General features: G+C 39.2%; 1 protein-coding gene across 4 annotated transcripts; it reads left to right on the top strand.

Annotated features, from left to right (window-relative positions):
- The first annotated feature begins 144 nt into the window (after positions 1-144).
- Positions 145-26,357, top strand: LOC137277615 (3-hydroxy-3-methylglutaryl-coenzyme A reductase-like). Of its 4 annotated transcripts, none has more exons than XM_067809428.1 (21): positions 145-149; positions 1,235-1,435; positions 1,949-2,096; positions 5,585-5,672; positions 7,794-7,984; positions 8,470-8,576; positions 9,352-9,474; positions 9,643-9,800; positions 10,978-11,159; positions 12,669-12,883; positions 13,428-13,543; positions 14,014-14,092; positions 14,447-14,605; positions 15,236-15,321; positions 15,439-15,510; positions 16,080-16,185; positions 16,308-16,414; positions 20,537-20,741; positions 20,996-21,154; positions 22,193-22,344; positions 23,162-26,357. In XM_067809428.1, exons 2-21 carry the CDS (start codon positions 1,274-1,276, stop codon positions 23,256-23,258), a joined length of 2,712 nt encoding a protein of 903 aa, XP_067665529.1. In that variant the 5' UTR covers positions 145-149; positions 1,235-1,273; the 3' UTR covers positions 23,259-26,357. The 4 variants fall into 4 exon arrangements, with proteins under 4 accessions (XP_067665529.1, XP_067665528.1, XP_067665531.1 ...); XM_067809427.1 differs by lacking the exon at positions 145-149 and adding an exon at positions 237-299; XM_067809430.1 differs by lacking the exon at positions 145-149 and adding an exon at positions 524-724 and having other exon boundaries at positions 1,949-2,060.
- Positions 26,358-27,986: the final 1,629 nt, after the last annotated feature.

Below are 27,986 nucleotides of genomic sequence, written 5' to 3'. Positions count from 1 at the left end.
GTTCGTTATGTCATATTTTGGTCCAAAATAAACAGACACGCATTCGCTCTCTCTATTTATAGCATGCGCGTTCATTGGACAAAGTGCACTCTATTTATAGATCTGTATCACGCATCACACGTAAATATGATCTCGTGTGAGGAGCCCAAGTGAGTAAAAGCGACTTGTATTTCTGGATAGCCTGAGTTTTTGATGATGTCACCTATCCCAAATTACTTCACGTCATAATCGAAATACAGTGTTTCGTCCATCTTGCCAACATACGACACGACATAATCATCCAAGGGAAACAACTGCACGTAAGAATTACTAGATACTGTTATCCCATCAACATATTTTATCTCTTTGAATTACATTTAGCATTGTTTTACATGAACGAATTGTCGTGCATTTGTGGTTCAATAGAATTCAAGGATACCAACAGTATATCTGTCTTGTGTTATTAATTCCATATTTTGTTAGATACTTTTTATCATAGTAAGGGACACCATTAATCTCATATGTTATGTGTAACTTAGAAAGTAGTTTATTGTACGTGCGTCCATCTTGGCATGAGGCAAGACCTTCAAAAATGGGATCAGTTTTTGACGATAGTATAACTAGCTATGATTACGTAAATTCATGACACTTGTACGATGTCATACAAGCGTCTCAAAGACAAGGAAAATATACCTTGACCACAGACACAAAACCACGTGTGAAGAAAAACATATACATTTAAACGGTACGTTATATAATTTGATAGTTCAGTTTTCGATCGGGTAAAACATTAAATTAGAACGAAAACAATTGTTATCGTGTTGTTTAGTTAGTGTACTCCTCATGTTTTTCAATTAAGTGAACTCTTACTTACTCATTTACATTATTTACATTATTTATGTTTAAGAGTTTTTCCCCATTCACCCATCCCAGTTAATATTTATTAATTGATATATACTAGATAGAATTCTTGTTGCCTCTGTTAATCTGAGAAAGCAAGAATATGGGGGAACAGAATGAACTCTTTCCCGGGTACAAGTGACTGTCAGAGAACAGTACGAAAGTTAGATCAAGGAAGAAAACCATTTTTCATACTATGTCCAGTGTCACTGAGTATGTTTGGAGAGCAATGACTCAAAAGAACAAAATTAAAATAAGATTGATTATTTCTTGTATGATTTATTCAGCATTCACATAGAACTTCGTTTAGCGTCATTTTATTGAAAATACTAAGGTTGATTTGTTTTCTTTGTAGCTTCTACCTTTTTCGCCAATTGTTCCCACAAGCTCTGTGATGCTGTCTCGTGTGTTCAGAGTGCACGGCCACTTCTGTGCCTCTCACCCATGGGAAGTGATCATTGGCACAGTGACCACAACATTATGCCTCATGTCCATGAGTGTTTTCACTGGCAGCAATAAGATATGTGGCTGGAACTACAACTGCCACAATGAGGAGGTAATGGTTACTAACAACATTTCTGTATTTGCCTTTTGGAGCTGCCTTTTCAGTAACAGTGATCATCCCCTTACCACAGCCAAATTTGAAACAGATTTTTTAACCTGAAATGTTTGCTTGATGCTCTGCTTCAGAAAACATTTTCATATCATAGTATATGTAACAAATCTTATTTTAGCATGTTTAGAGAAAACAGGGTGGGAACATTCTGCTGAGAATTGTGAAAACGTGTTGAATGTGCCATCCCTGGAGGCCTGTTATTGAGAAGAAACAAAATGAAGAATTTGCTTTTGTATTTGAATGAGCTCATTGAAAGGCTTATATGTTCTCATTATATGCAGTAAGTGGCAACGAGTGATTATCCTGATGATATGTTCAAATCATAGAAGATATTCATTAAGTTGTAAATTCTTGATAACCTTGATAGCATCACATCATGTCTTGTATTTTATGTGTCATTTGGTAAAATAATACACACAGTATTTCCACTAAACCAATTTTATCTGTTTTCAGGACTGGAAGAGCTCTGATATGATCATTCTCTCCATCACACGCTGCCTTGCTGTCATGTACATCTATCTACAGTTCCGTAACTTGCGACGTCTGGGCTCCAAGTACCTCCTTGGTGATTATAATCTTGTGCAGCAAAGCTTTGTGACAGGTTCATATCAATAGTTATGCGCCTTTCTCTGTCCTGTGGCCATGCATGGTGTTTTAAGATCTTACTCTGGTAAAACATTTATTATTTACCCTCCTTCATCATGTCTCTTTGCACTCAATAATTGCTTGGGGAATAGACATGATGGCTCAACCACATAGAACTTTTCTGTTTACATATCAAAGTTATTGCTTTTCTTGATTTATATATGATGAAAAATGGATTCTCCTTCTTGGGTGTGTAATATTTTTGGCAAAGTCTATCATATTTAATTGAATTTTGTTTGCTCATCACTAGATAAAAGGAAGGGATGTCAAGATACATAAGAGTCATGAATGGATATGTATCACGAAACCCATGTCATGACTCAATACGTATCACAATACCTATTTTCACGGCTTTATTGTCTAAATTTGAACAATTTGAACATTAATATTTCATATTCTCCAATATCTATCAACAGTTTTGTATTTCCAAAGATTGAAAAGTTCAAATTTCCCATCTTTGTGCATGAAAAATAATCATTTATAACACTCATAACATAAAAAAAACCATGATACAATTGCAAAATGCAAACAATACATAAACTTTGAATATGATACTTTAGAAACTAAATATCGATACAATTTTGAATGTATCAGTTATTGTGTCATCTTAGAAAAAGTATCGACACATTGTTGTATAGTGGCATCCCAAATAGAAGGTAGTTTTGACTAAAATGATTTTCAAAGTTATGGTAGTAGTTAAATATGTTCTAGCATTCAGTGTATACCAGCATGGCACTGCATCCTCCCACCTAAGTTTTAGTTCATGGTGGACTCTCTGATTTTGTGGGCTTCGAGATGTTAATACTTCCCACTTCCTGCTGCAATATGTTTACCAAAGTTTGGAGGATGAAGTAGTTTGGATTTTTTGTTGTTTGTTCCATGGTAGGAGTGAAGGTTAGAATTTGTCATCATTGTTACATTACTTAGCAAACCTTGGTTAATAATAGCATGTCGTGGCACCCTTACATCATTGAGTGTTTCTCACATTATCGGTTATAATATTTAGATGTACACAAACTTATTACTGAAATATTGCTGTCTCCTGCCTTTACAACAGTTTGTTATAACCATGATAACAGTCTTCAGCTGTTGGGTTTGCTGTGCCAGACAAGACTTACATCACTTGATTTTAGTTTCAATATTGCGACCTACAGCATTTTAGTAAGACGGGACTTGTGTATGCTCCGAGTATGTTAAAGGTCACATGCAATGTAAAACACAACTTTGCAGATTTTGGTACCTTTCAGTATGCAGTTACCAAAAAAAATCATCAAAAATGCCAATTCAACCTATAAAGTTGAAAAAGTATGCGATGAAAAAACGCCAGGGAAATCTGAGGTCCAACGATTCAGTAATTTTCCCCCAGCTCTGGGGAAAAAGTGGTTTCAACAGCTATGTTGCGCTGCACTCATAGTGCATGCAAATTGAGTAGGTTCATGGAGCTTAAAACAGTATGACTGCCCGGAGTATGAGGTCGTGAGCAGTAGTCTAATTTTGGTTGTGTACATAAACAAGTAAATCATCTACTCATTACATAAAAAAAACATGTTGATTGTGACAAGCAGACTGTCACAGAGAAAACTCAGTGTCTGGTTTATTGACACCTATATGTCTGCCTGCCTGTCCACTAATGGCAATATACAATGCAGAACTTCAATTACTGACCATTTGAAATTTGAAATTAACTCCCATCAGGCTTATAAGCCACAGACGAAGAGCTGGCTAAGCGTATCAGCAAATGAACCAGCGGCCAATGACAAGGCGTTGTTACACATGAGTGCACAGCTATTGGCCCTGACTGGGTTAGGTATCGCGACTGCTTCATTTCAAGGGAGGTTAGCCCAAGTACAAAATATTGCACTTTTGATTTAGGATTATACGCTTGCAATTGTTTTTATTTCTATTTTCCTCCAGGGATGGTATATTCAACACATTTTCACAATTTGCAAATGCAGAAAATGTAAATGTCTTGTATGATGTGCTGGGTTTATGAAACGGTGGGTCTAAACAGAGAGTCCACTGTGATCTGGTGCAGATCGTTGCTTCTTTTCTATGTCACCTCATGCAGATGTTGCCTTCATTGTTTTGTTGCGTGTCTTATACATTCTCTGTTTGGGGATTGATGAAATCCACATTAGGCTGAAATATTATCATTGTTCTCAGGCAGTGATGCTCCAGCAAAACATCCCAAGTACATGTACCTGCTGTTAACACATTTAATATAGCAAAGCAGAACTTCTTCTTTAAAAAGTAAAGATTAATCAGCCAGAGGTTTCAGATCAGTTCCTATAATTGAATCAGTTGTTATTTAATATCCTAATCATCAAGGAGGCTCGAATCAAAAGTGATGGATGGGCTTTTTTTCTGGAGCTCTACTCAAAAACTGTTTGATATCTTTCTATAAGACTTGATAGACATATTGATCAGGTCTTTGCCACCTATATTTTTCATGATTTCCTGGGAAACAATTTGGACTTAGTCTAAAATATTCAGGGTGGACTTTAAATAACTGTCAGATGATTTGTTGTATCAAATTTCCTGGGGCCAGGGGATTTTGTCATCTTCTGATGAATCTTGTTGCTAGCTTTTGGTGGTCTACAATGTACCTGAAAACTTGAAATAAATGAAATTAAGATCTTCCACTGTGAGTTTCAGTTAACTCCTTAATTCCTGCCTTCCAAATGAAAACACTTCATGTTTTTCTCTCTTTAAAAAAACAATGTTTGTGTCCAAAATACCAGTTGTTGCCCAAGAGGTCTGCACCAGTGCCTGAGTTTCGCACCCTTTGGCAGCAACAGTGAGGTGACTTAGATGCTGGATATCACTGCCTGAGAATATTTCATTTTGTTGTTTATCGATTCATTACACGGCCTCTTCTGTTCATTTTTTACTGCCAGTATGTTTGTTGCAAGTCTTTGAAAACAAGCACTTCCCCCATTTTCATAGAGCAGTTATACTTGTAACCACAAGTGTCATAAGTCTATTTTCAACTGTTGGAGTTAAAAAAAAAGTCTTATGATTGCCTTCTGAAACAAGATCCTGCTATGTCCATCTGCGTGTTGTGTTTGTGGTGTGTCTGCATGCCTTATCTGTTGTCTGTCACTCTACTCTCAATATTGGAAATATATATTTCAATGCTGGATTTTACTCTCACGTGATGATATATTTCGGAAATATCATACTTCATTAATACCATTCCAAGTAATTGTGGTAATCATAATAATATTAATGTTTAATAATTTTAATGTTTGTCCATAGTAGAATCATGATTGTGAAAGTATGAGAAATTGTAATGGATTATTAAAGCAAAGCACCATAGTAACAGATCTATGATTTCTAATGTACATGATGCCCTTTTGGTAGTTCATTGAGCTGATTGCTTTTTGTCATCTATGCATACATAAAAAATATGTAGGACAATGTAGAGTTATCTCCCTTTTCCAGGAATATCTGGAGTTTTCACCATCTTCTCAAGTTTTGTGTTCAGCCTTGCCATCATCAACCTCCTTGGCAACAATCTGAAAGGGCTTGAGTAAGTAGTTAGGTGATACTGAATGTGCTTACTCGTGATTTGAATATAAGGTGGTCAGAAATTATAATTTATCATCTAAAGAACAAATAAACTCACATTTTTTTAAAAATCTGTTTTAACCACTATGTATGAAAGACTTGTGGTTGGTCTTAAGTGGAACACCAATATTTTTCTTTAAAAACATGTGGTTAATTAATATTGTAAACCAAAAGTTACTGTGTTGTGTAATCTGATTGGTTGAAAAACATGATTAAATGGTATTAGATTCCCGGAAACTGAAAGACTATTCACCGCGTATTGACACGTAAACAATTGTTTTGTTGTGTCATCAACAGTGGTGACGTCATTCAAATCATATTGTGACATAAAGTTAGAATGACGTCACAAATGAGCAACTCCAGATGCTACCATGGGAACCAGCTGAAACGGCCATCTGATGACACTTCACTGCTGTGTCCGTATTTGATTTAATCGAGTGCAGACACTAAAACCCCTTTGGTTTACTTTTGTGTTTACAATGTCGATAAACATCATGTGTTGGCCAATTTCCGGGTGTTATTGAGTATTTGAAGCACGGGAATATTTCATTTGAAACCTCCGGCTGACGCCATCGGTTCCAAATGCATTCCTGTGCTTCAAATACTCAATAACACCCGGAAATTGGCCAACACATGATGTTTATCTCCTAACTGAGTGATTAAAAGTTGCCCAAAATTCACCTCCTTCACTCTCGCCTGCCAACGAAACCACAGAGAGGTTGCATAACTCTGTCACCTGAGCGCTGCAACGAACCGCAGTGACATCATGTGAGGAATGGTTTTCAGTTAGTTTTATATAAAATTTCTAAGAACATCACCAATTTGCTGAAAGACATGCGGAATTGTTAGGTTGGCGTCAAATGCTCCCAGGTATCGGTTGATGGTGTCACCATGCACATATTTCCACGAGACCCCTCAGTTCGTGCTAAATATGTTGCTTATGAGTACTAGGTGTTTGGACACCAATCTTGCTTCCAAGATCGAAGATGCAATTTAGATTTGTTTTAATTCATGAGGTTAATAAAAGTCAAAACTACCTGCTAGTAAATGATTGATACCCAAAAGAATTTTGCACGACTCACAAGGATTTCTTCCTCAGAAGCAATCAAGGATTTGGTTGAAGTGACAATAATATTGTAAGTAGTATTCACACCCATCTCACTTCCAAGAGTGAAATTTTTATGTTATAAGTAGTGTCATGCAAAATCCTATTGTCAGTCAACCAAATACATATTTTACTGACAGTAGAAAGTAAATTAGATTTTCTAACTCGGTGAAAACAATCCTAAATAGCATTTATTCTCAGACTGGCGGAAGTTTGTGACAGGGTGCCGCCATTTTTTTAAAATTGTGGCATCATGGTCTGAAATCGATTTGAGAATGAATTAGATAATGCTTTGTTTTTATCAAGTTAAAAGATCAAAACTACTTTCTACTCGTAGTTAAATGTGTTTTTGAATTATGACCAAAGAGATTTTGCATGAGACCACTTGTAACAGAACGATTTATAACCATTATGCTAACAAGCGATTTTGATAGAATCATCTATGAAAACATGTTGTATCTCGGTAAATAAGCAAAGCAGGGGACAAAATTAAATGTCAGTAGCTTGCAGGTTTAGACAAACAATAAACAAGATTCTACCCCTAGAAATGTACATGAATACTACAGCAAACCACATACGTATACCTCACATTATGTCATTGAGGTTGGCCCCTCTGATTGGTTGAAATTTTGTTTGCGGGAGAGAATTGTGAACTCTGGTCCAAAAAGTTGATTTAAGGTTTCTAAATGTCGAAAAGAGTAGATTTAGTGACGGGGTCTCATCATATACGAATGTCAATAAATGATTTATGTATTTGTAAACCACCCCACCCCTCCACCCACCCCTCCCAAAGTATATGTGATCTCTAAGGCTACTTTTCATAGAACATTTCGATATGTTCTTTCAGCATAAGCAGTCAGTGTATATGTTAGACATAACACTGATAACCCTAACACTGTGTCCACGAATCATTAGACATTTCACTTTTGAACAAGGTTTACTTGATTCTCTGAAAAGTGGTGTTTCTTTCATCTGCAGTGAGGCTCTGCCATTTTTCTTGCTGTTGATTGACCTGTCTAAAGCCAGTGCCCTGGCTCGGTTTGCTCTCAACTCCTCCACACAGGATGAAGTGAGAGAGAACATTGCTAAAGGTATGGCCCTCATTGGTCCATCAATCACCCTGGATGCCATTGTGGAAACCCTTGTTATTGGTGTCGGAACACTGTCAGGTGAGTTAGGTCAGGTAGTAGGTCGATCTCAAATTAAACATGTCAAGTTCAGAATTGACAACACTACATTATCATATTACCTCTGTGTATGGAGAAAGGTGTCTGTGTGGTCAAAGAATGTAAAGCGTCTAGAGTTATGTCCCTTGAGTATGACAGGATCCTCTTGTAAACTCTGATAGGGATCCATGGTCTGTCAGCACCTGAATCATGATCAGTTGTAGTTCCAAGTGGATAAATATTTGACACCTGCTTCACATTGGTCTCTATCTCCTTACTTTTTTTCTCTATTTGTATTCTTTCAATGTGCAATGGTTATATGTCACAGCTGTCATAACTGCAACAGACATAAAATACTAACAATAAACTTTTCTAACATAATATATGTTTTCCAAATACTTTTTCTAAGACTTGGCTTAGGTGGAAGAGAGTTGTCTTTTTCAGAAAGTATGTCTTTCCCCAGCACTTTGAGTAACTCGTTATTGCAGGTGTCCGTCAGCTGGAAACCATGTGCTGTTTTGGCTGTCTGTCTGTCATGGCTAACTACCTAGCCTTCATGACCTTCTACCCAGCCTGTCTGGCACTGGTCTTGGAGGTAAGACTTGGATTTCTAAGAGATGTAGAGCTACCTCCTTTATTTCAGGATGGAAGTATGACTGTCATAGATCTGACATGTATTTGTCCTTTTCAGTCAACTTGATAGTTCCAGAAAATCTGTATGTACAGTTCCTTTTAACATTTCTGTCATTTGTTTGGCTCAGTCAGCTTGTTTGTTTATTTATTTTCTTTATTTATATTGATTTTTGTTTGTCTTTGTTGAGCATAATAATTTGAGCTATCAGATTTAAAATCATTTTAGGAAGATTGATTCCTGATTAGTGTACAACATTGGTTCCTGGAGTTCTTCTGTGTTTTTAGAATCAAGGTGTAGCTAAACCTGCCTGGGACCTATTGAATGTTGAACATCATTAAGTTCATCTTATCAGATGATTTGTTACAAAAACATCGTTGAGATCATGATGATAACTGTTTGAATTGGTCTCAGCAACCAGCATCATCCAGGGATTAGGAAAGAGAACTTTGACAATGGGCCATTTTCAGGATTATTAGCCATTTTTCTGAATTTAGAATTGGCCACTGCCCTTGTATCAGTAGAAAACTTTCAAATTTTAATGGGCCATTTTTTTTATTCCAATGTGCAAAATGGCCCATGGCCCCTGCCTTTCCCAGTCCCTGATCATCCATCATTCTTCAGGAAAATTAGTCGTTGAAGCAATAAAAATTAATAAAGCCAGCAAACAAAAACACATTAAAGAATATTTTATTAGTGTGGGAAATATTGTGAGTGTGACTGTCACTTTGTGTTGTAGCTGACAAGGGTACGTAATCATGGCCGTCCCATGTGGCAGCTACGACAGCTGGCTCAGATCCTGCAGCAGGAGGAAGAGGAGACCAAGCCTAACCCTGTCACCCAGAGAGTCAAAATCATCATGGTGAGGAGGCTTGCACTCTAATATCTGTATGAATCCAGAAAAGTTGGCCTTCTGCTGTTTTGTTTGGAAATCATTTATTTGATTGAAGTTGGTTAAAGTAGTAATAATGGTACTGTTGAGACTTCATATTTCACAAGTTGAGACTATTTCTTTTTATATTTCATTAAGTCTGCTGGATTGGTACTCGTTCATGCCCACAGTCGATGGGTGGCTGGGGCAGACAACGCTGCTACTCAGATGACCTCTGTCATGACTCCAGCAGAGCAGGCTTTGATGGACCAGAGAATCAACCCTGATGTCCCCCTGTGGCAATTTTATGTTCACAGGTGAGTTGGTTGGTGTAGTGATGACATTGGGCTGTGGATGCGTGTGTTTCACGTCATCCTCTACAGCCACTGCTTCCTTCTTCACCCCTGGTCTCTGAATCCATCTCTCCTTATGTAGATTGACTATATGCAATCTCCCCTTCTCTCTTGGCTGTGTATGCACATTGAAAGTCATTGTCCAAAATCCCCAATGGTTATATAGTAGTGATATGCAGTTTGGAAAGTATGTGTATTTTTTCAGTTTTGTACACTGGATGTGTTTAAAGTGGGCTTGTACTTTTTTATCAGCTCATTCAGTTGAATTTAACCATCTTCTATACAAACTGCTGTCTTCATATGAATAATAACCATCATGTTGTCTCTAATTTCGTCTGAGGTAGAATCGGCCTTCAGCAACCCATGCCTGCCATAAAAGGCGACTATGCTTGTCACAAGAGGCGAAAACGGGATCAGATGGTCAGGCTCTCTGACTTGGTTGACACATTTAAGTGGTTCCCAGTAGAGGAGATTGACGCTCATGCCCTTGATCACTGGATTATTTACAGATTGCCTCCTTATAGCTTGACTGTTGCTGAGTGTGACTTAAGATTCACACTCACTCAATGTCTCTAATTTCATAACAGGTGGTCGGATAGCTTAGTGGTCAAAATGTTCTTCACACCAGGTTCAGTTCCCCACATGAACTCGATGTGTTAAGCCCATTCTTAGTATTCTCGGCTGTGATATTGCTGGAATATTGCTAAATCCTAATTACTCTAATTTCATAAATCTGCCACACACAACACACACACAGCTAAATAAGTGAAATAACTTTAAACTATTTAAGGAGAAAATTAAAGTGAATTTAATAATCTTACATGGAATGACAGGGATTTTTGGGACACAATATGAAAACGTCTGACTTCAGTTATAATATGGCCTTACGATTTCTATATTGTACATGATGCATACATTAGAGCAGTCAAATCACTTCAGCATTATATAATACGAATCATATATTATTTAAAGTTCTGTATGAATGTGGTAATATTTTATTATTCATTAGTTATTAACTTCATCATCCAAGTTCAGAATAGCAATCACTTTCTGGGATCCATTCCAGGTGAACAAGTCACTTGAGCATGACAGTTCTTAGTGACATCTTGCAGGATGTTGATAAACTTCATGTCTGTTTCAGAATGTTTCTGGGGAGAGCTGATTATGCAATGACCCTTGTTCTGGCAATTGTCCTCACATGCAAATACATATTTATGGACACTGAGGTTGACCGCGAGGTGGAAGATATGCTAAAGACAGCCTCATCTGACAAGATAGTTGCAGAAATTGGAACTAATACCACCAGTGACTCACAGGCAGAAGGTGAGTTGACTTCGGTTTACGAAAAAAGTGGTGTTCCTTATTTGCATTTAAATCAGTTGTTGGCTCAGACATGGCTCCAGGGGTCAAAATCTGAAGACATGTGATGCCTCAATTCAGTGTCCTCTTTTCTGAATCTCATGTTTAAAATATGGTTGGGGTCCTCTGATTACAAAATCACAGAGCAACAGATTTGGTATGTTTGTGCTTAGTAGAGGTTGACAAGATGAGGATGAAACTTACTTTGTACATTGATTTATAGGGGTCATTCACGTTGTACATCCAACTCCATGGAAATCATCATCACCCCCTTAGCAATAAATTATGAACGGTCCCTAATGAACGATGATTGATCATGCTCAAGCAGAAGAAATAGTTCGTGAGACAACTAACAAAGCCATCAATGCCTTTGAAATCTTAATATCAAAGGGAAGAGCATTTACAAACAAAACCAAACAAATGGTAATGTTCTTCTTATAAATGGCTTGATATATTTGAAAGGCAGTCATCATAATTTGTAGTCTGACAGAAATTATACAAACACAAAATGAAATAGAGGATGTTTCAGTTGTATTTGATGAAAATACTGACACTACCTGCCAGGTGTTCTGAAATTACAATATTTTAGTCAATTTCTAGTCGTGAATGCAAAGATGGTCTGAGCAAGCACAAGCAGTTCAAACCAGTTTTGCAATTAACATTGATAATGAGACTCTTGATACATAAAAGTTTCCCTTTCTTCATTATTAACAGAATAAATTACAAGGCTGTGTTCTTGCATTTTATTCAGGCAGTTTATTATGGCTGTAAATAGTAGCATCCCTACCTACCTACCCCAGTTCTAAATTGGAACCACAACTTTTATTTTTTATTTTGTTTTTGTTTTTTGGATTGTCAACTTCTTTATTGCAGGGGCGGTGGGGTAGCCTAGTGGTTAAAGCGTTCACTCGTCACGCCGAAGACCCGGGTTCGATTCCCTACATGGGTTTTATGTGTGAGGCCCATTTTCTGGTGTCCCCCGCTGTGATATCGCTGGAATATTGCTAAAAGCGGTGTAAAACCAAACTCACTCACTCACTTTATTGCAATGAGTTTCGGTGTAGCTGTATGTACTAACCTAGTTATCTGTTGATAGATTCCCTAAATGTAGCTGATTTTACAATTGTTATCATAGTTTTCCCCGTTTGTTATCCATCAATCAGTACATGCTGACATTTATTCAGACATGCTTAATGGATTGAGGCAAGTCATGTTCTGTAGGTGCAGTGGAAGCTGTCTAAACCGGCACTCATTCAGACTGAAGAAATAATCCGCCTTAAAAAATGTGCCAGATTGTAGAGCTGATTATAAATGTACAAGCCATGAACTGAATTAAGATGCTACACCGATGCTGACAACTTGACGGATAGGAGAGATGCTGGTTTTCACAGCTTTCACTGTATGTGTGCAAGATTTGAAAGATGCTGTAATGGAGTATGCCATGATAATCACGTTGGTTTTCGTTGGTTCCAGCTGTTGAAGTAAAGTCCGATGAACAAGTCAGTACTCCATTCAAATCAGGTGCATCCTTCATCATCGGTGAGTATGATGACAGCTCTGATGATGAGAAGGAAGACAAGTCAACTCAGACAGAGATGAATGATGAAGCATTCAAGCCGCTCCAGCTGCTGATGAAACCCAAGCAGCCTCGCTGTCTGGAAGACTGTGTAGCCATCATGAAGTCAGATGTAAGTATTTCTGACTCTCTAGTGGTTCCAAACAGAATTCGATAGAGCGTGCTTATAGTATAAATATATTTGTCTTCTTTAGGCAAGACTAGGGGCGGAGTGGTAGCCTTATGGTTAAAGCAGTCACTTGTCACGCTGAAGGCTCAGGTTCAATTCCTTACATGTGAACAATATGTGGAGCCCTCTTCTGGTGTCCACTACTTAGATATTGCTGAAATATTGCTAAAAGCAGCATAAAGTCCAGCTTACTCACTCACTCACCACAAACACAGAGCACTTTTCAAATTAGTTTCTTAATGAATCATAGTGAGCATGATTTTACGACACTTTTATCAATATATAGCAATATCAAAACAGGGACACCCACAACCAATGGACTTCACACATTGTACTTATGGTGGAGAAGTGAATGTCGGTTTTGGCTGTGACAAGTGAATGTTTTAACCACTTGGCTTAACCAACACCCCTAAATTTCAAAGTCTGTCTCAGGATGAGTAAAATGTCAGATGCCACAGGTACTAACATTAGTAACAATGTATTGCAGGATGGCCCTGGGGTACTGACTGATGCAGAAATCCAACTACTGGTTGAGAGGAAGCACATTCCAGCCTACAAGCTGGAGAGTATTTTGCAGGACTATGTCAGGGGTGTTGCCATCAGGTAAATAAACCAAACACTATGTACAGTATGATGAGTATCTATTAAATATATAGGTTCTCTGGTACTCAGACTCTCTGGCTAGGTTCTTTGCATCAAGCGTTCAGGTCTGGATTGATGCTCAGTATGTTGATCACAGGATTATATTATGATACAGACTGCAGTCAGATAGCAGGAATAGAGCTGAGTGCAGTGCCAGGCCACTAGTTAATATACTATACACTGTTCAAAGGCTTAAGATTTCTGCTGTACATACTAGTGATGTAGTGTTAGCTAGGATGTTGCAGTCCATGGTCTGTCACTGACTGATGGGATTTTGCATTGTAGTTATTAAGTAAGTCTGTGAGTCTAAAAGTCAAAGTTGATGTTAAAGCCTGTTTCTCTTTACTTTTGATAATGTTCATTCTTTATGTACTTTTACAATGGCAGTGTATTTTGTGGTTTATTTTATGTACCTTTCTCTGATATTCCAGACGACAGATGGTTTCTGAAAAACTTGCTGCCACTGATGCTTTGGAGAAGTTGCCATATGAACACTATGATTACAAATATGTAAGAATATGATTTGGTGGTTGACAAGATTTACAAATTCTTTCCTTAGCTCAGTGTGATAGAAAGTAGATATGTGTATGATTTAGAGTTCAGATTGTTTGCATCTGTTATGTTAACACATGCAAGTGGTCAACACCTGAGTCCTCCTTCCCTTCATGCTTCCCTCTCATATGAAGCTGATATGCCATGTTGTAACTGCACTACATTTTAATCCCTACATCTGCTCTTCACTTCTCTTTAATATTTGTTGTTAATTTGAAGCAATTATTGGCTTAGAGATTCCTGACGTTAAGTAAAGTCTTCACATTTCTTTAGTACCAAGGATTTTGACTGTATGTGTTAAATGTTCGCCAGGTTGACGGTGCCTGCTGTGAGAATGTGATTGGCTACATGCCTCTGCCAGTGGGAGTTGCAGGGCCTCTGCTCCTTGATGGTGTCAAGTACCATATCCCCATGGCAACAACGGAAGGATGTTTGGTTGCTAGCACCAACAGAGGCTGCCGAGCAATTGAAGTGAGTAACTCTTGTAAGAAAAGAGTTCTCCAGATAAGTCAAAGTAGTGTGGTGTCTGTATGTACAGTTAATCTTGCTATCAATACACAAAGAAATAGTTTATGAAGTCAGCAATTGACCAAACAAGATCAGTGAAAGATCAGTAGATTATTTTGATACATAGTTTAAATTTCACAATGAAAACAGTACAGTGTGACCAGTACAAGGCAGCAGCAATAAGTAGTAAGAGCTTGATTTCGTCTATAGACTGCCCGAGTTTTTTAATATGGAGTAATGTTGGAAGCTCAAATAACTGACGGAAGACAATGTTTTATGATGGCAGTGTGGTAGCCTGGTGGTTAAATCTTTAATGTGTCACACTGAACACTCAGGTGCGATTCCCCGATATGGGTACTATGTGTGAAGCCCACTCTTGGGTGTCCCCTACCATTGCTTTAATGTTGCTAAAAGTAAAGTAAAACCACACTCACTCACCCACTCACTCACTCACCCACTCAAACTCGACGTTTTATCAGTGCTTCAATCATTAACTTCAGCTGACAAAATCCAAACAAACTATAAGCCATCCCTGCACCTACAGAACAGTGTCCACAACCTGGACTTCAAGCCTTATCTGTTGATTGTTTACAGCAAAGTGGAGGAGCCCACAGCATGGTGATCAATGAAGGCATGACCCGGGCTCCAGTCATTCGGCTCCCTACAGCCAAGAGAGCAAGGTCAGTAGTAGGTCAGCTATAATCACATATGGGTGAAAATATTTCTCTTGTCTACTGCATGTTGCTGGTGGTATCTCATGGTTCTGCTTCTGTATTTACAAATATTTATGTCCACAGTGAGGTGAAACTTTGGATGGAGGACAAGGAGAATTTTGAGCTGATCAAGGAAGCTTTTGATCTCACAAGCAGGTAAGCAACTCTTCTTGTTGATAATGATATGTAGAATATACATCCATTACCCCCAAAATGTGTTGTGGTTAGGCCTGGAGTCAGCTGATTTCTTGTCATGTCAAGTTTTCAGTTACCTATTCACCTGGTTTAAGACTTAAACTGTCATTTCTCTCCTCATGGATAAATCCCAGCATACATAGATTGCAGTAGACCTTGGCAACTGCAGTTTGTTGTTATGAGTGACTTATTCAGTTACTGACTGGGTAGTTATTGCATTTCATTGTACTCAAACAGCTTGGAATGTTGCTGTTATCAATCACTTGTTTGTCTGGCCCACATTGGATTATGTTGAGGCTTTTAACATTGTTGACTTTTTCCTCTGTGATGGTTCTGGGACTGTTAACATGTTAACAAGAATGATCTTAAATACCATTTCACTTCTCTTTCAGTAGTGAAAATGTGAATTGCTATCCTACATCTGGAATACTGCCATCAGTTGCCATCATGCAACAAACATACACACAATGTAAATTTTCCCTTTATAATAGATATTTTATACATCACTAACTGTGAATGTCATGTTCTAGGTTTGCTCGCCTGCAGAAACTCCACATAGCCCAGGCTGGACGCCTGTTGTATGTGAGGTTTGTGGCCAAGACAGGAGACGCTATGGGCATGAATATGTTGTCTAAGGTAGGTTCAAGAGGTGCAGTGGGAACACATATTTTCTGGGCATTGCATTTTAACTGCCTGTTTGTTCCTTACTGTTATAGTGATCATACCAAGGGATGATTTGGTTTATTTGTGTTTCTCAGGGAGCAGAAAAGGCCTTGAACGTCATGAATGAAAACTTTAGTGATGTGGAAATTCTCAGTTTGAGTGGCAACTTCTGCACAGACAAGAAACCATCAGCTATCAATTGGTGAGTGAAATAGAAAGGTTGTACATTGTTGTCAAGTGAACTCCTAGTATTTTTTTACAAATTTGCTATTGATACTGTTTCTGGGTCAGTTTATACAAGCAATGTATCTACAAAAATAATCAGACAAGACTCAGTGTTTCATTGAAACTTTTTACCACCATCTTACCTTACATAGTTTGCTGAGAACACAAGCATGTCATGTTTATCAGGTGGTATGAAGTAATATGAAGAAAGCATAACTATCTCTCTCCACAGAAATTACCCACATGGCTACAATGTGTGAAGCCCATTTCTGGTGTCCTCTCCCATGATATTGCTGAATATTGCCTTAAAGCGGCATAAAACTCACTCACCCATAAGACATGACAAAATTAAGTCTTCTTTTTAATTTAAAGAATTCTTTCAAAACTGAAGAAGTTTTGCCTGACAAGACATTTCTATGTCATAATGGTAGATAATGTGCCATGGACTTTATGCTTGGGAAGATCCAGTGGGGGATGTTGCCATACCCTGTACCGAGTTGCACCTCGACAGTTGAACTAGCTGTTGAGGATGATGCCATACCCTGTACCGAGTTGCACCTCGACAGTTGAACTAGCTGTTGGGGATGATGACATACTCTCTAATGAGTTGCACCTCGACAGTTGAACTAGCTGTTGAGGATGATGCCATACCCTGTACCGAGTTGCACCTCGACAGTTGAACCAGCTGTTGAGGATGATGCCATACCCTGTACCGAGTTGCACCTCGACAGTTGAACCAGCTGTTGGGGATGATGACATACTCTCTAATGAGTTGCACCTTGACAGTTGAACCAGCTGTTGGGGATGATGACATACTCTCTAATGAGTTGCACCTCGACAGTTGAACCAGCTGTTGGGGATGATGACATACTCTCTAATGAGTTGCACCTCGACAGTTGAACCAGCTGTTGGGGATGTTGCCATACCCTGTACCGAGTTGCACCTTGACAGTTGAACTAGCTGTTGGGGATGATGCCATACCCTGTACCGAGTTGCACCTCGACAGTTGAACTAGCTGTTGGGGATGATGCCATACCCTGTACCGAGTTGCACCTCGACAGTTGAACTAGCTGTTAGGGATGATGACATACTCTCTAATGAGTTGCACCTCGACAGTTGAACCAGCTGTTGGGGATGATGCCATACCCTGTACCGAGTTGCACCTCGACAGTTGAACCAGCTGTTGGGGATGATGACATACTCTCTAATGAGTTGCACCTCGACAGTTGAACCAGCTGTTGGGGATGATGACATACTCTCTAATGAGTTGCACCTCGACAGTTGAACCAGCTGTTGGGGATGATGCCATACCCTGTACCGAGTTGCACCTCGACAGTTGAACTAGCTGTTGGGGATGATGACATACTCTCTAATGAGTTGCACCTTGACAGTTGAACCAGCTGTTGGGGATGATGACATACTCTCTAATGAGTTGCACCTCGACAGTTGAACCAGCTGTTGGGGATGATGACATACTCTCTAATGAGTTGCACCTCGACAGTTGAACCAGCTGTTGGGGATGATGACATACTCTCTAATGAGTTGCACCTCGACAGTTGAACCAGCTGTTGGGGATGATGACATACTCTCTAATGAGTTGCACCTCGACAGTTGAACCAGCTGTTGGGGATGATGACATACTCTCTAATGAGTTGCACCTCGACAGTTGAACTAGCTGTTGAGGATGATGACATACTCTCTAATGAGTTGCACCTCGACAGTTGAACCAGCTGTTGGGGATGATGACATACTCTCTAATGAGTTGCACCTCGACAGTTGAACCAGCTGTTGGGGATGATGACATACTCTCTAATGAGTTGCACCTCGACAGTTGAACCAGCTGTTGGGGATGATGACATACTCTCTAATGAGTTGCACCTCGACAGTTGAACCAGCTGTTGGGGATGATGACATACTCTCTAATGAGTTGCACCTCGACAGTTGAACCAGCTGTTGGGGATGTTGCCATACCCTGTACCGAGTTGCACCTTGACAGTTGAACCAGCTGTTGGGGATGATGCCATACCCTGTACCGAGTTGCACCTCGACAGTTGAACTAGCTGTTGGGGATGATGCCATACCCTGTACCGAGTTGCACCTCGACATTTGAACTAGCTGTTGGGGATGATGACATACTCTCTAATGAGTTGCACCTCGACAGTTGAACCAGCTGTTGGGGATGATGCCATACCCTGTACCGAGTTGCACCTCGACAGTTGAACCAGCTGTTGGGGATGATGACATACTCTCTAATGAGTTGCACCTCGACAGTTGAACCAGCTGTTGGGGATGATGACATACTCTCTAATGAGTTGCACCTCGACAGTTGAACCAGCTGTTGGGGATGATGCCATACCCTGTACCGAGTTGCACCTCGACAGTTGAACTAGCTGTTGGGGATGATGACATACTCTCTAATGAGTTGCACCTTGACAGTTGAACCAGCTGTTGGGGATGATGACATACTCTCTAATGAGTTGCACCTCGACAGTTGAACCAGCTGTTGGGGATGATGACATACTCTCTAATGAGTTGCACCTCGACAGTTGAACCAGCTGTTGGGGATGATGACATACTCTCTAATGAGTTGCACCTCGACAGTTGAACTAGCTGTTGAGGATGATGCCATACTCTGTACCGAGTTGCACCTCGACAGTTGAACCAGCTGTTGGGGATGATGACATACTCTCTAATGAGTTGCACCTCGACAGTTGAACTAGCTGTTGAGGATGATGCCATACCCTGTACCGAGTTGCACCTCGACAGTTGAACCAGCTGTTGGGGATGATGACATACTCTCTAATGAGTTGCACCTTGACAGTTGAACCAGCTGTTGGGGATGATGCCATACTCTCTAATGAGTTGCACCTCGACAGTTGAACTAGCTGTTGGGGATGATGCCATACTCTCTAATGAGTTGCACCTCGACAGTTGAACCAGCTGTTGGGGATGATGACATACTCTCTAATGAGTTGCACCTCGACAGTTGAACCAGCTGTTGGGGATGATGACATACTCTCTAATGAGTTGCACCTCGACAGTTGAACTAGCTGTTGAGGATGATGCCATACTCTGTACTGAGTTGCACCTCGACAGTTGAACCAGCTGTTGGGGATGATGACATACTCTCTAATGAGTTGCACCTCGACAGTTGAACTAGCTGTTGAGGATGATGCCATACCCTGTACCGAGTTGCACCTCGACAGTTGAACCAGCTGTTGGGGATGATGACATACTCTCTAATGAGTTGCACCTCGACAGTTGAACCAGCTGTTGGGGATGATGCCATACTCTCTAATGAGTTGCACCTCGACAGTTGAACTAGCTGTTGGGGATGATGCCATACTCTCTAATGAGTTGCACCTCGACAGTTGAACTAGCTGTTGGGGATGATGACATACTCTCTAATGAGTTGCACCTCGACAGTTGAACTAGCTGTTGGGGATGATGCCATACTCTCTAATGAGTTGCACCTCGACAGTTGAACTAGCTGTTGAGGATGATGCCATACTCTGTAATGAGTTGCACCTCGACAGTTGAACTAGCTGTTGGGGATGATGACATACTCTCTAATGAGTTGCACCTCGACAGTTGAACTAGCTGTTGAGGATGATGCCATACTCTGTACCGAGTTGCACCTCGACAGTTGAACCAGCTGTTGGGGATGATGACATACTCTCTAATGAGTTGCACCTCGACAGTTGAACTAGCTGTTGAGGATGATGCCATACTCTGTACCGAGTTGCACCTTGACAGTTGAACCAGCTGTTGAGGATGATGACATACTCTCTAATGAGTTGCACCTCGACAGTTGAACTAGCTGTTGGGGATGATGACATACTCTGTACCGAGTTGCACCTTGTCAGTGTTTGGGATTTTGCCAGACTTTGTACTGAGGTACACCTTGACAGTCCTATGGTTGTGGATTCATTTCCCAGATTTACCCACTTTATGAGAATTACTTGTCAACATAAGGCCCTTCCATGTAAATACCACAGGATCTGCTCATTTAATGATCTGTGCTGATATTACTGTAGTACTGCTCAAATCATCTTCTTTGAGTTAGTTCATATTCTACTCATCATTTTTGTGTTTGTAGGATTGAAGGGCGCGGAAAGTCAGTTGTATGCGAGGTGGTTGTCCCTGGCCAGGTTGTCAAAAGCCTACTCAAAACATCTGTGCCAGCCTTAGTTGACCTTAACATCACCAAGAATCTGATTGGGTCTGCTATGGCTGGAAGCATCGGGGGCTTCAACGCCCACTCTGCCAACATCGTCACCGCCATCTTCATTGCCACAGGACAGGTAATTAGTAATTGAGTTGTGGCATGGTTCATCAATTAATGTGAGGAGAATGTCGTTAATCCACTCAGACAGGCCTCATTCCATTCCTTCAATAATAGATATATCAGCCTCTGTGCTGCAATGAGAGGTGCCCATGGCATGATGCAGTGTAATCCACACTGGACCACACAACCCATCTTTTTGCCGTTATGGATTAGTTGTGGGGTGCCATCCTCAAAGAAAAACATAAATATGACCTTATTTTGTTTGTCCAGGATCCTGCCCAGAATGTGGCCAGCTCTAATTGCATGACATTGATTGAAGCAACAGGCCCACATAATGAGGACCTCTACATGAGCTGCACCATGCCTTCAATAGAAATCGGAACTGTTGGGGGTGGCACCGTTCTTCCTCCACAGTCAGCTTGTCTACAGGTGGGTTCATTCAAAACATGGGATGTTGTTACTATGAATCTGAAAGAACAGTAATGTATTGCTGATTGACACCGGGGTTTAACATATTTTGAAGCTCCATAAAATCATGCTGTAAGAGTCAAGAATTCCTTGATGACAGTTTGAGTAGTGAGGTAGTCAAATACTTGTATCATTGTCACAAAACAAAGGATATGCATCCACCGTATTGACCTTATGCAGGTAGTGTCAAAGCTTGCTAACTTCTGAAACTGACATATGTAGATATCACCTTTAGATTTTACCTACAAAGACTTTAAAACACTGCTGTTCATAATATCTATTGTTATGATTATCACTATATTATTCCCAGAATGTTCCCAGAAATGTCTAATCCAAATTTGTAGTTTCATGTTCTTAGCAATTTTGTTATAGTACTTAAAATATTCTCTGACCGGAAGAAGAGTGGTGGGATGACCTAGTGGTTCACTTGCCATGCTGAAGACGTGGGTTTGATTCCCACATGGGTGCAATATGTGAAGCCCATATCTGGTGTCCCCAGCTGTGATATTGGTGGCAGCATAAAACCATACTCACTTGCGCTGAACGTCATATAGTTCCATATTGTTTGTACTGACAGCTTGGCACACATGAACCTTCATATCATAGTTGATTTAAAATGTTTAGAATGACAGATAGACAGATTAATTCAATAAGGAAGCCTTCGACCCATGATACATACTTTCTTGCTGACATCGTAATGAGAACGTAGCTACTGAACAGGCACAGGTTTGAAAATTTGTAATAAATATTATATGGACAACAAAATGCATGTATAAATTAATGGTTTTAAATGATATGCCTTACTGTGTACCAGTGATAGCTGAAGAGCTAAGTGCTTTGGGTTATGAGTGTTGGGTCACATTTTCCATATTTTATATAACTACAGACATTTCCCATGCAGTGTTTCTTTATTGAATAAATCTGTCTATCTGTCTGCCATACCCTTTAAAATGTTTATTGCAGACATAATGTGGAATACATTGTGAGGTAACATTTCAGATGCTGGGGGTAAAGGGAGCATCTAGCAGCCCTGGTGAGAATGCTCGTACCCTAGCACGAGTTGTATGTGCCACCGTTCTAGCTGGAGAACTTTCCCTACTCTCTGCACTGGCCGCAGGTCATCTAGTAAAGAGCCATCTCACTCACAACAGGTAGGGAACACAACACTGCTGTTAGAGATGAACAAGCATGAACAATCTCTGACCATCTTTGTTTGATGATTATAACATACCGGTCATTCCATCCAATACAGGTGACCTATGAGCAGCATTAAGTCCCAAATATTCAGCAATAAGCAGATTGTTTTTGAGATGTTGAAGCTGTGTCATTGATGCAAAGCTGCCTGGGTTACAGATCTTAGAAGCAAATATTGTGCACAGATATTCTAAAAGAACAAGGAAGAGCTATATGCTATAGTCGCATGTTGTGTGGTAAATAAATGTTTTGAAATAATAACTAGCCAATTAACTTTGTTAATCCATATCCTGAAGCCCTGGGTAATCATTGATGTTGCAATCATTGGATTGTCCTGCCTTACCTCACCTAATGTACATTACAGCATCATACAGATGGATTATATTAAACAGATAAACAAGAAGGCAGAGGATCTTCAGTTTACCTAAATATAGTGGTACAAATACATTTGAATGGCTGTATATCCTGGCAAATGTTAAGTGCTAGTGGGAAGCGGCGATTGTTTTATTTTGATTGCTTGTTACCATTTAACACAGCACTGAATTCTTGCATATATGGGGCAGTGAGAGGCCTAGTGGTTAAAGGCTTATGTCAGAGACCTGGGTTCGATTCTCCACATGGGCACAATGTGTGAAGCCTGTTTCTCGTGTCCCCTGCCTTGATATTGCTGGAATATTGCTAGAAGCAGCGTGAAACTAAACCCTCTAACTCTTGCATTATGCTTTATGAATGTGATAGTGACGTTTGCAGTAAACTTGATGTCATTCGTTCCAGGTCTAGCATGAACATGGCCACCATGGCCACTCCAGCTCTGACTCAACAACGGAAGACAGAGCCTGTCCTCAACTCCTGCCTCCACAAAGCATCATGATGACAGTCCCTATAGGTCTCTCAATTCTACTCAACACTAGTCAAAACCTGATATCAAAGCCCAAATTTGAACCATCCTCAGAATGTAACCACATCAACTACTTCCAGCAGATACAGCAGTGACCCTCTTCGAGATGGTAGATGTATGGTATTATCTTATTGCTCTTGAGTATCTTTAAAGGGTAAATGTTCCAGCTTTGTTAACACAATGCTTGCAAGTGCAATGTGAAGATGGTGTCCACAACATTGTTTCAAGGCTGGCACTTGAAGTATCCATGTGTCTCGCGGTCAAGCCTCTGAAAGCCAAATCCTATATGATCTTTACTAGTGTTGTCCGAAATTCATAATTTGTTTGTGAAGTGACTTTTAGAATTGACTTTCTAGGAGGAATACTGGTAGTTATTTTATAGAACTATATGCTAAACACTTTTGAGGTGATAGGCCTCCTAGTGGCTTTAGTAGACTTTCTATGTTTCTGCTCAGCTTCCATTCTCGGTGCTAAGAAATCTGGTCGTCCAACCATCTACCAGCATTTTCTGTCTTGCTGATTATAGGTGCTGATGTAAATGAAACTGTTGTATTGTTCTGTACGTCCATTTTCAGGCTCTCTGTCCTTTTGTGTATTTTGTACAACATTAAGGCTGGATACTCTAGCATGAAGCCCCAATCTACTGTAGGTATTCAGCATCCAGGTTAGAGACTCTAGCATGAAGCTCCAATCCGAAAGTCAGCTAATAATGGCCCAGCTGTAAAAGGTTTTGTATCAGATCTCTATTAAATGTTTTATTCCTTGTTCATGTTTTGCATGTTGTTTGATTGGATTGTCATACCCTATGACGTGCTCCAGTGTATGATCATTTACTGCTGCGCTGAAGACCTCTAATCCAACTTATCATCCATCACTGACATATAGAATCACAATCCATATCATGAATTAAGGGTTGAGATGCAATATCAATATGAGAGTGATATTCATAAATTATATGGTCAAGTTTAATTAATGTGTTCAGCCATGATGTGTAGTTTCTATGGGCTAATCAAGATATATGAGGTTTGTTGCACCCTTTGAAATTGTGTATCATGTACAAGGTTGAGGGTAGTTTGTTGACTTGTTGATCACACCATGGTTGTCCAATTAATATGAACTAGTCCTCTTGGTATTAGTCAGACTATCTAGGGACACAATTACAACTGAAGTGTATCTGTTTGTACTGAACAGACAGAAGAGTTTAAATTCAATAGCCAGTTTGCATTTTGTTAATTTGAAATTGATGCATTTTGACAACTAGGACAAGGGCAATAAGCAAATGATAGCAGTGTTATGACAACATTCTGCACTGAATACTGAATATCGTAATTTTTTGCAAACCAGTCCATATTTTCAAAAATGTATCTTTGTTGAAAACAGCTAATGACAACTTGAAGATCCTAGATGAGACATTAAACTTGCTCTCTCTCTGGAGACACTGCCTGGTTACATTGTACACAAGCCTCCTGTATGTCAGAAGTTGATACACAAAGATTTGTGCACTAGAACACCATACATTTACACCGTGGAGTATTATGGCACTTGTGAGGGCATGTTATTACACATTTAACTACACATTACTGATCAGCCATGGTATCCTTGACTGATCATGTATTTTATGCCAGTGCATCGTGATAAAAATACCATGTTTCATGGCTTGAGACAACTCAGAGCTCTCACGTGCATAAATCTGATGTCATTCTGCTCTTGGTTGTGTCAGATTTATTTATATTTGTTGGTTTTGATTGGTTTTATAAAATGTTATATTGTTTCACAAAGAGCTACTACATATGTATCCATGTCACAGTAGCAGGAAATATCCTTGAAAATAATTTATTGCAGAAAAAAAATGAGCAATCTGTTCACTTTCATCCTTTTTTATGATTTCATCTTTGTTTTGTCATGAAAAAAGGGGTACTGAAGGGGTGTTTAACATCTTTATGTGCATTTTGTGTGTCATAGGTGTCTTCACACACTACAAGTTTTCAACCCTTTCCCAAGCTCCTTCCAATGCATGTCTATAGAAATATCATCCCTGTATTAGAGTTAGGTGATTGAGGTTTAGCTAGGAAATGAAATGCTGTTTTCAGAAAGGATGAAATTCAGAAGGTCAGTTTTGTTGAATGACTGAAGGGTTTAACAGAGGAGGCAATGTTTTTGTTTTGTTTGTATGTTTTAGGTGTTTGTGTAAGCACATTACTTGTTCAAGTGCGTAACTATCAAGGTACAGCTGTGATATTAGATGTATGCATGTCCATCACTGAAATATGAATCCACACAACTCCAGTAACGTGGCTAAAAGAAGATTGTGAGTGCAGTTACCTCCCTTGTGACGTTGATTTAGGAGCGAACTTGATAGAAATGGGCCTTGGTGGTGAAAGGCTGACTAAATGAGAGATATTGTGATAATGTGTGTTTGATAGATGAAAAATAAATTTGTTTTGTCATTTAATCATTCCATTCCAGCACCAGCTGTCAGTGTCACAGCTGTCTCACATTTTTGTTTTGCAAGTAGACATGTCAATAATTTATGTTTTGGAACTAATCATATTCAAATATTGATATTGTAATTGGTATTGTTATAATATTGAAATCGGTAAAAAAAATTATCATTCTTTATTTTCAAGGCCAAATTTACCTGTTATGCTCCACACTTCAGTTTTGCTCTCTGATTAAGCTGACATCTGTGAAATATTGTTCTAGTTGTTAGCAAAATACTATTCCAGGATGGTATGATTCCTGGTCTTTGGTATATTTGTGTGAATACACGTACTGATTCATTTGGTATATTAATTATTCTATTAATGTAGAAGCCTCTTTATTACAAGAGATTTTAAGTCATCAGTCGCAGGGTGTAGATGGTGTGAGGTTACGTGTCAGTGTGTATGTATGCTATGTACATTTTGAGAAAGAGAAAATATATTTTATCCATGTACATTTTGTAATTATGTAAAGAAATAACGAGTGTATTTATTATGTATTTCTATTGCATCAGCACTGTGCTTACCTATTTATTTATGAAAATAATAACTAATCTTTTGAATGAAAATAAATATATTGATGTTTCAAAAATAATTGTATTTTCTTTGAACGGAGGTTACTAAATATACTGTATACACCTCAAGGTACTGAAAATTAAGCCAACAACTCACTAGACAGTGGACACGAAAGGCAACAGTAACTGAGGGGAATATCATGTTAAGAACGGTGATAATTTTACCTGGCTGACCCAACCTTGCCAGCCTAACCCTTCTTATCCGCCACAGCTGGTATCAGTGACAATTGGACACCACTGGACCGCACCCAGAAGACAACTACAAAGTGGTTAGATGTACCAAGTGATACCATCACAATAACGCACAAATTAATCATAAATCAAGATTTCTCAGAAGATCAAACATACAGGCATTGTTATAGTACTCTTTGATGCTGAGTGTAAAATGTTTTTCATCTACGATATACTTTCTATTTACCCCATCTGATGACTAATAATGTCATCTTAGAAAATACCTGTGTAACCAGCACGGATATATGCTCAGGTAACGTAATGACATGTAGGCTGGTGATAGGAAGGTTTTACCTAGAAAAAGGCATGGGCGTAAATCACTGCATATTGGTGTGCCGCAGTTATTTAGTTCTAATGTCGATAATATAACATGTTTCAAATGTATTCCTCAAAAAGGTAAACCCATGTTGTGTTACAAATAGGACAGCAAGATGACAAAGCATTATTTGATTTTAATAATACATGTAATGTGTTTTAAGATTCGAGATGAGTCCTTAAACTCGATTTTTATGAGGTTAGGCAGTTTACTGCAGTATTTGAATGATGATTTATGTCCGTATTTAAAGTATGGCAATTTTAGAACAATGAAATTGTCTCCAGTTACTTCTGAATGACAAACGTACAAACACTTACTGGGGAGGTTTAACCAACTTCCAGTTTTTTTCGAGTCTGATTGCCAGTTCTAAACTAAAGTACCCGAGAAGGTCCACGTTAAGATTTTCTTCAGTAATCCTTACATGTCTTAAGAGGCCATTAACGGGATCGGATGGTCAGTCTCGCTGACATCGACTCCAAATTGCTTAGATCGATGCTCATGCTATTGATCACTGAATTGTCTGGCCAGACTCGATTATTTACAGACCGCTTCTGTAAACCTGTAACTGGAATATTGAGTGCGTCGTAAAACTAAACTCACTCACATTCAAGTGAAGGTTAGACTGTAAGTAGTTCGGATAGACAGTCAGTCCATTTTCACCATAGATACACTGTAGAGAATGTTTGACATTACGCATCAGAGGTTACATATTGATAGTACTTTAACGTTAATTTAATTTGGTGCCATAATCCCTTTTCCAGTGTACACGTGAGATTTTTCTTATACCATAACAGTGTTTTTCAGAAAATATATGTTACTTGACTCCGCCAAGGAACGATTCTTGTTTTACTGTGTGGTGTTCTGTAGTCATAAATAGAAATTGAATTTTATTTTGGGGACAAGAAGCCATGTATATACGTCAATGGTATAGAACACGTTGGATATTTTAAGGCGAATAGATTGGCTTTTCCAGTTCGCGGTAAACCTTACACTTCGTTGCGCTATTTGATAAGTCTGTAGCCTGCATATGAAACCTAACTAGGTTGGCGAATGCGTATAGTTTTACGCCGCTTTGAGCAATATTCCAGCAATATCACGG

Source organism: Haliotis asinina, chromosome 3 (genome assembly GCF_037392515.1).
Source record: "Haliotis asinina isolate JCU_RB_2024 chromosome 3, JCU_Hal_asi_v2, whole genome shotgun sequence".
Classification (NCBI taxonomy): domain Eukaryota; kingdom Metazoa; phylum Mollusca; class Gastropoda; order Lepetellida; family Haliotidae; genus Haliotis; species Haliotis asinina.
This window is presented reverse-complemented; position numbering and strand designations above follow the sequence as displayed.

Excerpts from the sequence above, each read along its gene's own strand:
- LOC137277615 (XM_067809428.1), top strand. The coding sequence starts at position 1,274 with ATGCTGTCTCGTGTGTTCAGAGTGCACGGCCACTTCTGTGCCTCTCAC. Across the intron at positions 14,606-15,235 it reads GAGGCTGCCGAGCAATTGAA|CAAAGTGGAGGAGCCCACAG; the intron begins GTGAGTAACTCT and ends GATTGTTTACAG. Across the intron at positions 22,345-23,161 it reads AGCCATCTCACTCACAACAG|GTCTAGCATGAACATGGCCA; the intron begins GTAGGGAACACA and ends CATTCGTTCCAG.